The sequence below is a fragment of the Macadamia integrifolia genome, chromosome 7, assembly GCF_013358625.1.
Source record: "Macadamia integrifolia cultivar HAES 741 chromosome 7, SCU_Mint_v3, whole genome shotgun sequence".
NCBI lineage: Eukaryota > Viridiplantae > Streptophyta > Magnoliopsida > Proteales > Proteaceae > Macadamia > Macadamia integrifolia.
The window spans coordinates 21,790,767-21,804,171 of record NC_056563.1 but is presented as its reverse complement, the minus strand read 5'-3'; the positions used below and the strand labels follow the sequence as shown (position 1 = coordinate 21,804,171).

The window sequence follows — 13,405 nt, the reverse complement described above, 5'->3', positions numbered from 1 at the left end:
GAGAGAGGAGAGAGGGAACTGACATAGTGATGGTAGCATAGCAGAGGACATGTGCTGTGCTGTGGACCAAAAGGTTTCCACTCTCTGCCTAAGCATCTTATTAGGTGAGACTTCACTCTGGGTTTGAGATCATTTCAGCCCAGTCAGTCTAATCTCTAATGCTGGTGTTTGGGCACGTTTAAATTGATGATTTTGGAGTTAAGCGAGTTTATTGAGTAATTCCAGGCAACGTCGCGTCAACATTCTCTCTCTTCTCAATTGTGCACCACCACCACAACACTAGATAACAAATACAAAGGGCAATAATTAGGGACGGGACCAGTTTGCAGAGCGTGGGAAAGGATGAACCCATGACCTTGTCGGTGTTTTTGCAGAGCATAGAGGACAAAGGTCCCCCTTTCCTTTTAATCTTATCGGTTTCATGTTTTTCATGGTCTTAACTCTTCCCCTGCACAAACAACCATTCTGCTTCTTGTTGGAGTTTGATGGGCGGTGGGATTACAGGAAGCAAAGCCCCATCTCCACACTCCCCCAGTCCCCCACCCCTCCCCCCTTTCTCTCTAAACCAGGTGAGGTTTAGTGGTCGATAGTTATGGTGGTTCGTTCACTTTCAGCTCTCTCTCTCTCTCTCTCGCTCTCTCAAGTTTGCTTTCTCTACAGTGGATTTGCCCTTTTTTTAATTAGGTAAGTACAGGGCCCCATCGAATTTTCTACTCCTTTTTTAAGATTTTTTTTTTGGGACAACAGGATTAATCTCTTCCACACCAACTCCTCGATCAGTTGCTTACGTCTTAGGGAAGGGGTTTAAATTAGTGAAAACGGTGGGTGGGTTTAGCACCAATAAGGTCATAATCAAGGAGAAGGAGAAAACAAATATTATTTTTGAAGGGAATTTTTGAACTTTGTAGTTTTGTTTGATTTCTCTCTGTTCGATTACTTCCCCATCTTTGATTTGATAAGATGAGTTGAGGTTGTGAATAGAAAAAAAGATCCATGGATTAAGAAGAATGTTTCATGAAGATGATGATGATTTAGATCAAGGAAAAAGAGAAAAAGAAAAGTTCACTGTAGAAATTTAATGGAATTGAGAGGTCAACAAGACAAGGAAATAGGGATCCCAATAAGCTCCTTGAGTTATAATCCTCCCATTCGAGAATCATCTTTATCTTCAAAGGTAGTGATCACACCGGCAGGAATAGGAGGAGGAGGAGGAGGAGGAGGAGGAGGAGGTGGTGAAGAAAGAAGAAGAGATGGGACTGGGAATGGAAATGGAACTTCAATTCTCAACCCATCATCTCAAACCCTAGATCATCATCGCCATCTACGTCCCAAGCAGCAGCTTTTCCAGCATCATCGTCATCAACAACAACAACAACAACTAGACCCAGATCCAGTTCCAGTGGCTATCTCTGTTGGTGGTGCAACTGGTTTAGCAGCAGTTGCAGGTGGATCGAACTCGGCAAGGACACCAACAACCCCCAAGAGTTCCGTCACCGTCCGGTATAGGAAATGCCTCAAGAACCACGCGGCGACCATTGGTGGCCATGTTGTCGATGGTTGCGGCGAATTTATGCCGAGCGGCGAGGAAGGGACTTCGGAGGCCCTAAAATGCGCGGCTTGCGACTGCCACCGGAATTTCCACCGGAAAGAGGTAGAAGGAGAGCCCAGATCTAGCACCGCCGCGGCCACCAATAGTTATTACAGCTATAACACTAGAATCTCTCCTCCGCCTGCTACTCCACATGCTCATCGACCTCATCATCATCCTCAACTGGCTCCCTCGCAACAGCACCAGAAATTCCAACTGGGCCTTCCTACCAGTCCATCCATGGGTTCGATCCCGCCGACCATGATGATGGCTTACGGTAGCGGCGGCGGTGGCGGAGGCGGAGCAGGGGCGACGGAGTCATCGAGCGAGGACCTCAACGTTTACAAATCCAACGCTGGAGGCACTTCTTCGCAACCAACACAACCGTTCGCCCTGTCAAAAAAGAGGTTCAGGACGAAATTCACGCCCAACCAGAAAGATAGGATGTTGGAATTCGCAGAAAAGTTGGGATGGAGGATTCAGAAGCAGGATGAGCCAGATGTCCAACAGTTTTGTGAGGAGGTTGGTGTGAAGAGACAGGTTCTTAAGGTTTGGATGCACAATAACAAGCATTCCATGAAGAAGAAGCAATCATCATCATCATAAGAGGAAATGAAGTTCCTTTGTATGTTAATACCAATTTAGAGATGAACCAACTTCTATGAATGTCTCTATTGATCCATTTTTCTTTCTTCCTCCCCAGTCCTCACTGTTCTTCATGTGAAAGGTATGGTATTCTACTTCTGTAAGTACTTAAAAACACACCCACGATGCAACCAGACATTATTAACCCTACAATGCACCCACACAGTTTGGTTCCTCTTCTTCTTCTGAAACACTAAGTCAGAAACCCTAGCAGATAAGCACACATCACTTTCGGGGATGAGAGTGGGGAGGTGGGTGAGGAATGAAATTATGAAGATCACATTCCCAGCTTGAACGTCCAGAGTTCAAACTTTGCGGCTGAGGAATAAGGAGAGGAGATAAGGCTGGTCCCAAGAACACGCCCACTTTGTCTCAACTCAAAGGCAACCGCATTCATTGTATTCAGACACAGTTAATGAATCAGAAAAAGGGCCACTTGCCCTGACGTTTATACCACCATAGTCACCACTTAGACCGCTTTCATCTCTCTCTCTCTCCCTCTCTCTCTCTCTCTCTCTCTTCCAGTATTCAACCTTCATGTCATTGTATCTTGCATTGCTCGAGTTTGTCCAGGTAAAAAGTGGGCTTTCTATCAGATGATTTGCAGAGGGAAAGACACCAAAGCCGTTGTAATAGAAATCTCCTCATTTAGGTTGTGAAGGGAGCTCTCTCTCTCCCTCTCTCTAAGAAAATTATAGAGAGAGGAAATGCAAAGGAAACCTGCCTGCTCCCCCATGGGACATGGCATGCCTCTCGGTTGGGAACCCAAGGCCCAGTCTCCCAGCCTTCTCTCACCGTCCTACCTCAGATTCCACCCATCCATCTATCCATCCACAGAGAGAGAGAGAGAGAGAGAGAGAGAGAGAGGCAGCCCGGCCAGGCCTTGCGGTTACTGTTTTCTTTGGGAAGATTGGATTGTCTTCAAGGTACTTTCTGTGGTCTGAGTTGTTTTTAGGATTGTCTTTAAATCAGAGTCGTCTTTTACTGAGATTTTGTACATGCGTCACATGATTTGGGTCTGATCATAGAAACCATGCATGGCAATCAATATAGCCCATTCTGCAGATTTTTTTTTCGCTGTTTTGATTATTGGGATCTGGGTTTAACAGATCAACATCCGCTCGGTGGTGGGAAGCTTCAAGCTTTTTCCTTTCCACATTTCTGAGTCCAGTCTACTTGGCAGCAGGACGTTCTCTACCTAGACTGGAAATGTCAAACAGAGAGAGAGAGACACAATGATCCATGTATAGTTTCCGAAACACCATTTAATAATACACTCACTACTAAACATTTTCAAGAAGCTTCCACGAGTCCACAGCCATTGGTAGGCATATCTATCACTCCACCCCCTAATTTATGCTCTGGCAACTATAGGTAGTAAATTGGAGCATGAAGGAAAGAGCAACCTAATGCACGAGGTTTTTGTTATTACAGGGTCTGAAAAGGGTAAATGTGTGTAATCTTATCCCTGATTCACAAAAGAAGTTGTTTCTAAGATTTTAGAGCAATATTGAAATATTTAAGGTTTAATTAGAATTGATGTGATATGATTAATTATTTATTATCTTCGATCTCTTATTCAACTAAGTTGGAGGGGTTTTTTTTTAAAGGCCCTTTGGGGTATCCGGCAAGGATGTCCTATTAGTATTAGTATGTGTATCTTTAATATTGTTACGGAAGGATTGTCTTGTATTTTGAAGGTTTATAGAGAGATATAGATGTGTAAAGGAATTAAAATTGGAATTTACTCATTTTCTCTTTGTTGATGAGACCTTCTTCTTTTGTATAGCTATGAAAAATGATATCTTATAGGATATTTAAAAAAGAAAAAAAATGGTGATGTACAGTCCCTATGTTGGAGAGTGAATCAAAGATATAATTTCTTGTAGCTTAGGAGTTGATGTGAATGTAGTGTTTTTTGTTGGAATTTAAGTTTCAAATTATGGTCAAATTTGTCTTCTCAAATGATCCTTTTGAAATTTAGCTTTTAGTCTTTTGTAACTGATGTGGTAAAAATTGATCGGGTGTTCTTCCTTCCAGTTCCTGATGCTTCAGTCGACCTACACAGAAAAGAAGACAGGGGAGAGCCAGGCTGATCCGAGGGGGGACTCTCTGATGCCTAAGTCAGATCTTTCCACAACAGATACTTAGAGAGTTTTCAGTAAAAGAAGTGATCGATCCTCTCAATGGAGACTTACCTTGGTATTTATAGGCTACTGATGGAGTGGAGAAAGGGGGAGGCCCGGGGAGAGTTCTACTAAGCGTGGAGTCCTGGAGAGGGGTAACTCTTTGATGCTGAGAATATTCCAGATCCTAGGGTATACTGGGGGAATATTCCCCTCTTATCTCGGAAGTGCCAACCGTGGGAGGGGTGGATGCCTTTGATGACGTGCAATGGATAGAATCTTGTCATTGTGATCAGGGATTGCGTTCCTTAAATGTAGGAGTGGACAAGAGCACGTTTTTGGGAACCTTGTTTGATGATGTCGGGCCGAGGTGACAATTCAGGCTGATGGAGGGCCAAGGTGGCAGCACGGCTGGATGAAATGCCAAGGTGATAGCTCGGGCCGATGAGGGGCCGAGGTGGCAGCACGGCAATATGAGGGGTCGAGGTGGTAGCTCAGGCTGATGAGGGGTCGAGGTGGTAGCACGGCAATATGAGGGGTCGAGGTGACAGCTCAGGCTGATGAGGGGCCGAGGTGGCAGCACGGCCAGATGAGGGGCCGGAGTAGCAGTGCAGCATTCGTTAGGACGCTCCTTGACCGTGCCATGGTTAGGGAGATATGCCCTCATCAGTAACAAAATGCCTTCTTTTAAATTTCAGTTTTCCCTCCCAAAAGTGTTTTTTTCATTTTGTCTTTAGCACTTGTGAAGTAGAAAGGAGCTAAAACTTCTCACAAAATTTTGTCCCACATTGGTTAGAGATGAAAGAAAACTTAGACATATATATAGGAATGTTTGTTAAGGGTGCAAGTCCTTTAGAGAGGCACTCTCCCTTGTAATGTGTGTGTGGGGGTTCCTGGGGTGCTTTTGAATTGTGTGAGCCGAGGCAGGGGTCGAGGTCGAGGTCGAGGTCGGTTACGGGTGTGGGTGGTTCAAAGAACCTATTTTTTGTACTACATGTAATTTTTTGGCTTGGCTCCACAACATACATTTTAATGTATAATGTACATATGTATGTACATACACCTGTACGTAGAATCATGTACCATTTCCCATAATTGAATGTACCATTCCCATACAAAGAGACACCTGTGTACCCTTTCCATACAAAGAAACACCTATATATGTATGGGTATCTGTACAAGTGTACTCATTCGTATACATAGGCCTACATTCAATATATACAAGTATTTTGTTTGTATTAGAAAACTAGAATACTGTGAAAGTTTTTTACTCTCTGTTTACTGCAAGTGCTTTTATTCTCTGTTTTCATTTTGAATTTTTGAGTATTACCTTCGGACATACATGTGGGAATTGCTTATTGGAGTGCACTTTAAACAATTGAAGAGTTGCTTTATCTTGGAGGTGAGAACGTAGGGTTAACCTGATTGCATACAATTATACAAGGTGTTCAAATACCTTAAGGAGAATATGCTATACGACTCAACTCTATAGACGATTTCTGCTATTGTTTCAAAAGGATTGCTTGAACAAGTAAGTCATCTTTTACTTGTATTTATATTTTCATTAATATAATAATTTGTCAAAGTCTTATACCTATTGGTTGGTTATTGTTTTGCTTACAATCTTAAGGTAATTGAACCTAGATATAAGGTTATGGCAAATGATACGGATTCTGATACACCTAATCCAAATGCTGAAATTAATGGAAGTGGTGCCACACCAACTTTGCTTACCAATGTTGATGTACTAATTCCTACTGTCAACTTTGCTCCACCATTATTACCTACTTACTTTTCAACACCCACTAATGTTGTGCTACAGTTGGATCACTTCAATCTGTCATGGAGAAGATGAGGATCGTTTCTAAATTTAAAAAAATTGACCAATTCAATGGTCAAAATTTCAAAAGGTGGTAGCAAATGCTTCGGTTCGCTTTGTCTCAGATTGGGGTTACTTTTGCATTTACTGAACCCAAGCCGTAACAAAGTGAGGATCCTGAACTTGAAGCAAAAAGACTTGCTTGGGTGGAGGCAGATTTTAAATGCGAGAATCGGATTTTGAATGCACTTTCACTTGAGTTATATAATGTTTATAATTCTTTTGAAAGTGCATACATGATATGGGATGCTCTGTCCAAGAAGTACACTCTTGAGGATGCAGAGAGTAGTAAGTATGTGGTGACCAACTTTCTGAATTTTGTTATGTCTGATGGAGAGGACATCTCCCAGATTGACAAATTTCAGGTGCTTGTTGGGATGCTAGCAAAGGAGAATATCATTCTGTTGAATGCATTTGTCACTGGTTCATTGATTGAGAAATCCCTTTCTTCTTGGAACCCATTAAAGTTAACCATGAAGCACAAGAGAAAGGAGTGGACCTTTGAACAAGTTGTAGTCCGGATCAAAATTGAAGAAAGGAACCGTGCAAAAGACAAGGCTATTGAGACTCCCAAACTCAAAGCAAATTTGGTTGAAACAGAAAAGCAAGGAAATTCTAAGAAGGGCCTTCCTGTTAAGAAAGCCAAACCTTTCAAGAAAAAGAAAGGTAATTGCTTCCTTTGTAAAAAACCAGGTCATTTCAAGAAGGATTGCAGGAGCAAAATGAAAAAAGGCTAAGATTAATTTCATTGAAAGTGAGATTTTTATTGCAATGATAACAGAGGTTAATATGGTTGAAAAACCAACGAATTGGGTACTTGATACTAGTGCTACAAGGCACATCAGTGGAGATCGAAGTTCCTTTTCTAAGTACTCTGTTATAAAAACTAATGATAAGGCCTTTATGGGAAATTCTCAATCTTTAAGTGTGGTTGGAAAATGTCAAGTGGCAAATCAAACTTACTTCTGGAAAGACACTTGTTTTGAAAAATGTATTCCATGTTTCAGATATAAGGAGAAATCTCATTTCAGGGCCACTTCTAAACAAGGTCGGGTTGAAGTTGTCTTTTGAGTCAGATAAAGTGTATTGTTGAAAAATGATGTATTTGTGGGGAAAGGCTATTTGAGTGATGGTTTATTTGTATTAAGTATATCTGGAATTATTAATGAAATGCCAAGTTCTTATGTTTATTTTGTTGACTCTTATGATTTATGACATAGTAGATTAGGACATTGTAGTGCTCCTTATATTACTAAAATGAGCAAATTAGGATTGCTTAAAAATAAAGTTAAGCCTTCTCTAGACAAATGTCCCACATGTATAAAGGTTAAGTTTACTAAAAAATCTCATAAATATGTTGTTAGGCAAAGTGGTTTATTGGACTTTATACATAGTGATTTAAGTGATTTTAAGTCATATGAATCAAGGGGTGGTAAAAAATATATTATAACTTTTATTGATGATTATTCAAGATTCACTATGTTGTATTTACTTAATTCAAAAGATGAAGTAGGAAATGCTTTCATATCATACAAAACTGAAGTTGAAAATCAACTTGAAAAGAAAATTAAAAGGCTTAGGACTGATAAAGGTTCAGAATATTTTAACATAAATGAATTTGATGAAAATCATGGTATTATTCATGAAATTACAGCCCCTTATCAACCTAAATCAAATGGTATAGTAGAAATGAAAAATCGAACATTAAAAGAGATGATGAAGTCTATGGTAATTAGTTTGGGTTTACCACCTGATATGTGGGGTGAAGCAATTCTATCTGCTTGCTATATTTTAAATAGGGTACTCCACAAGAAGACTAGTATGCTACCATTTGAATTATGGTATGGCAGAAAACCTAGTGTAAATCATTTAAAAGTATGGGGCTGCTTATCAAAGGTGGCAATAACTGGACCAAATAAAAGAAAACTAGGGCCTAAGACTTTTGATTGTGTGTTTATTAGATATGCAAAGCATAGTTTTGCATTTTGTTGTATGGGCATTTTGTTGTATGGTTCTCAAAACCATAGATGATGTGTAATCTAGGGATGTTGAATTTTTTGAGAATATTTTTACTTTTAAGTCAAGCTTACAATTATGTAAGGAAAATGTTGATGACTTAAGTATAGGAAAAGATTAAAAAAGAGAAGAAATGTCAAAAGGAAGTGTTTCTACATCAAATGAAATTGAAGCAAGTCAACTGAAGAGAAGTAAGAGACAAAAGAAGTCTACTTACTCAGAAGATGATTGGCTTGTCTATCTTATAGACAATGATCCTCTTACATATAAAGAGACAATAACATCTCAAGATGCAGTATTCTGGAAGGAAGCTACAAAAAGTGAAATGGATTCTATTTTATCCAATCATACTTGGGAACTAGTTGATTTGCCATTAGGGTCTAAAGTGTTAGACACTAAGTCGATATTTCGAAAGAAATTAAAACCGGACGGATCACTTGATAATTTAAAGTTAGACTTGTTGTTAAAGGTTTTAGACAAAAGAAAAATATAGATTATTTTGACACTTTCACTCCAGCTTCTAGAATTACTACAATACGAGTAATGATAGCAATGACTTCTATCTATAATCTGGTAATACACCAAATGGATATGAAGACAACATTTTTAAATGGAGACTCAGAAGAAAAAATATACATTAAACAACCTGAAGGGTATATAGTATTTGGAAAGAAACAAAAAGTTTGTAAACTTGTAAAATCATTATATGGACTGAAACAAGTATCAAAACAATGATATGCTAAACTTGATATGGTATTAATATCAAATGGCTTTATTGTAAATGATGCTGAAAGATGTTTATATAATAAATTTCATCAAGTTAAAGGAGTATTTATACTTCTTTATGTGGATGACATATTAATCATGGATACAAATTTGGATATTGTTATGCAAACTAAAAATCGAATGATGTCCAATTTTGATACAAAAGATTTGGGTGAGGCTGATGTTATTCTTGGTATGAAGATAATCAGGAAAGAAATGGAGATAATCTTATCTCAAACACATTATATAGAAAGTATGCTTAAAAAGTATAATTATGACTCACTAAAGATCAAAACACCTTCAGAGGTGGAATGCCATTTACAAAAGTATTTGGGTGAACTAATAAATCAAAAGAAATACTCAAAAATTATTGGTTCTGTTTCATATTTGATGAATTGTACCAGGCCAGATATAGCATTAGCAGTTGGAAAGTTGAGACAACACACTTATAATCCAAGTAAACAACATTAGTATGCCATTTACAAAAGTATTTGGGTGAACCAATAAATCAACAGAAATACTCACAAGTTGTTGATTTTGTTTCATATTTGATGAATTGTACCAGGCCAGATATAACATTAGCAGTTGAAAAGTTGAATCAACACACTCACAATCCAAGTAAAGAGCATTGGTATGCCCTAGACAGACTAATGAGATATCTAAAAGGTACTATAAATTGTGGTCTTTGTTACAGTGGTAATTCTATTGTTTTGGAAGGCTATTATGATGCTAATTGGATATCAGATACAAATGAATCCTTAACAACTAGTGGATACATGTCACACTAGGTGGTGGAGCGGTTTCATGAAAATTAGTTAAACAATCCTGTGGTACAGCATCCACCATGGAAGCGAAATTTATCGCTTTAGAAAAGGCTGGAACTGAAGCCGAGTGGCTCAGAAATCTAGTGGTAGATTTTTCATTGTGGTTACAACTGGTGCTTTCTATATCACTTCATTGTGATATCAAACAGCTATAGATAAAGCAAAAAACAAGATATACAATGGAAAAAGGAGACATTCATCTTAGACATAATCTAGTAAGACAGTACATAAATGAAGACATAATAGCTATTGATTTTTTGAAATTAGAAAGCAATTTAGTTGATATGTTCACAAAACCAATGCCTACTAAGATTATACATGATTCATCTAAAGGAATGAGCTTAAGGCTTGTGTCATAGGTCATGTGATGGACACCCAACCTATGTGAAGAGATTAAATCCTGAATTAGGTTCAAATAATACAAACGAAGTCACTGGATGACCTACTTGGTACTACTACTCAATTGCTCATTCTGGCTAGATGGTAAAATAGTACTACCACAAAGAAAAGATGATGAGTTATAAACTCTTAATTAATCTGAATCTCACGAAGTGTAGGGGTGTGTTAACTGTGGTGCACACTATGGGCTGACTTAAATAGATGTAGGGGGTGTGGCCGCCAACCGATGAGAATTTTAAAGGCAAATTCTCTAAATATCCATGAGACCAAGATAGCAGACAAGGCCGGTAAAAAATGTCCAATATTATCATGTTAAAGGTTGTCTCGAACGTCGATTGGAATGGATGGTGACCTAGCTGGCTACACAGATGAGGAAAGGTTCAAGAAGTCTGACTTCACTCGTACTCTGTAGCGTAGTTCATCAGACCTAGTGTAGGTTCAAGTTCTGAAGATATCTGCAACGATGTGTCCTACTATGTTTAATATACTTAGTTATTCAATTTTTTTATTTTATCGATATTTTGAAACTTGTGGAGGAATTTTTGGAATTTAAGTTTCAAACTATGGTCAAATTTATCTTTTCAAATGGTCCTTTTGAAACTTAGCTTTTAGTCTTTTGTAACAAAAGGTCTTCTTTTAAATTTCAACTTTCCCTCCCAAAAGTGCCTTTTCCATTTTGTCTTTATCACTTGTGAAGTAGAAAGGAGCTAAAACTTCTCACAAAGTTTAGTCCCACATTGGTTAGAGATGAAAGAAAACTTGGACATATATATATATATATATATATGAATGTTTGTTAATTGTGCAAGCCCTTTGGAGAGACACTCTTCCTTGTCATGTGTGCGTGGGGGTTCCTAGGGTGTTTTTGAATCTTGCGCTGAGTCGGGCCGTGGTTGAGGCTGAGGCTGAGGTCGGGGTTGGGTACAGGTGTGGGTGGTTCAAAGAACCTACCTTTTGCTACATGTAATTTTTTGGCTTTGCTCCACACCATACATATTAATGTATAATGTACCATTTCCTATAAGTGAATGTACCCTTCCCATACAAAGAGACACCTGTATATGTATGGGTACCTGTACAGGTGTACCCATTCGTATACAAAATCCTACATTCAATATATACATGTATTCTGTCTGTATTCGAAAATTGAAATACTGTGAAATTTTTTTACTCTTTGTTTACTGCAAGTGCTTTTGTTCTCTGTTTTGCTCTCTGTTATTATTTTTACTTTGAATTTCTAAGTATTACCTTCGAACATACCTGTGGGAATTGCTTATTGGAGTGCACCTTAAGCAATTGGAGAGTTGCTTTATCTTGGAGGTGAGAACGTAGGGTCAACCCAGTTGCATACAATTATATGGGGCGTTCAAACACCTTAAGGAGAGTATACATACTATACGACTCAACTCTACAGACGATTTCTGCTACTGTTTCAAAAGGATTGCTTGAACAAGTAAGTCATCTTTTGCTTGTGTTTATATTTTCATTAATATAATAGTTTGTCAAAGTCTTATTATACCTATTGCCTAGTTATTGTTTTGCTTACATTTTTTGCTACACCAGTTTTTATGGGTAACAAAAAAAATCTCAAGCATGATAAAGATTATGTGAATAGGGTTGAAAGGAAATTAGCTAATTGGAAATTCCCTATGCTCTCTCAGCCTTATAGATCTATTCTTATTCAGTTCGGAGTTCTGTTCTAACATATTGGATGTTTTGCTTTTTAATTTCCAATAAATTATATTCTAAACTTGATTCAATCAACTCAAGGTTTAGGAATATAGTTTGTAGAAAATAGGAGATGGCTTAATACTTTTATTTGGAATGATAAATGGATACCTTTTGTAGCTGGTTATGAAGTCCTTCTTCAGTTTCTCCTAATCCATTAGTTAATTATAAATGGTGCTTGGAATAATAGGACTACTTAATTCTTTATTTCCAATTAATGTTGTGAACGCAATTCTTTGAATTTCGTTATGTTCCTCTCCTATGGAAGACTCATGGTTTTGTTCTTTATTGATATCCAAGAATTTTTCATCTAAAATAGATTCTAAATTCGTGGAAGGTTATTTAACATATTTCAAGATTAATCCCAAATTTTGTGTTTTTTCTATGGAAAGAATTAGTATGTGTTTTTTCTATCAAGAGTAAACTGATGCCATTCATGAATATTAACCAATAATGTTGTTTTCGTAAAAAAAAAAAAAAAAAAATTGAAGCCGAATGGCACATTTTCCTCTTGCATGATATTTTTAAAAGGATTTCGACAGCCGGGCCATTAGGATTGAGGCTTGAATATATATATATATATATATATCTGTATTTCTCTTCTCTTGAAAATATGTTTGAACAAAACTCGAAATGCTATTATATTTAACAAGAAAGATACCAACCCAATTATGCTTTTAAATAAAACTGAGAGATAGATTAACGATAAATTAACGACCTTAGCCTTCCTTCAATGTGTCATGACTCAACCACTATCTTTCACTGTGACGGTGAAAGAGTCTATTTTCTGGATGAGTACCAAAGCTTGTTATTATTATTTTTTGTTGGGTGAATAAGCAATGCATTAAAAGAAAGGGGAAGAGTACAGCCCCTAAGGAAAAAAAAAAAAGAGAGTACTAAAGTCTATTACAAGGGGGTGTCATTTTTAATTACTCGTAAAGGTAGCTTTGAACCAAATACTGGTTTTGCAGTATAGGCCCCTATTTTGATATCTAATGCGTAGTTTTGGGGGGCAAATGTTAACAATGTTAACTGTAGGAAATTCTCAACAGTCAGAATTGCAGGGATTGTGGCAGGCTTTGTAGGGAGTGCAAACTGCAAAGGCAGGGTGGGCAGTATAGAGGTCTCGATGGATTTGCAGAGGTGGTGAATCTTTTGATGTAAGAAACTATTAAAGGATGGCCTTGGTTGAATTATAACTAATTGGACCTAGTTTTCTTTAAGGTACGGTGAATGAGAAACTCTTGATTGTGGATTTGTGGTTTTTAGATGGGTGGAAGAGGGTGTGACGCAATAGTGAGGGATATGTTCGGCCATTTGTAAGTAGGGGTGGAATGGAGAAAGATATTTTAAGACCCTAAGATGATGGTTGAACCCCTCCGGTGAAGGAAAACTCTATTATAATAGTAACAACAACAATAATAATATAGTCATG

At 38.0% G+C, this 13,405-nt stretch overlaps 1 protein-coding gene across 1 annotated transcript; it reads left to right on the top strand.

Moving 5' to 3' along the window:
• Window positions 1–469: 469 nt before the first annotated feature.
• Window positions 470–2,689, top strand: LOC122083254 (zinc-finger homeodomain protein 5-like). Its single transcript, XM_042651001.1, has one exon. The coding sequence runs from the start codon at window positions 1,079–1,081 to the stop codon at window positions 2,192–2,194; it is 1,116 nt and encodes a 371-aa protein (XP_042506935.1). The 5' UTR covers window positions 470–1,078; the 3' UTR covers window positions 2,195–2,689.
• Window positions 2,690–13,405: the final 10,716 nt, after the last annotated feature.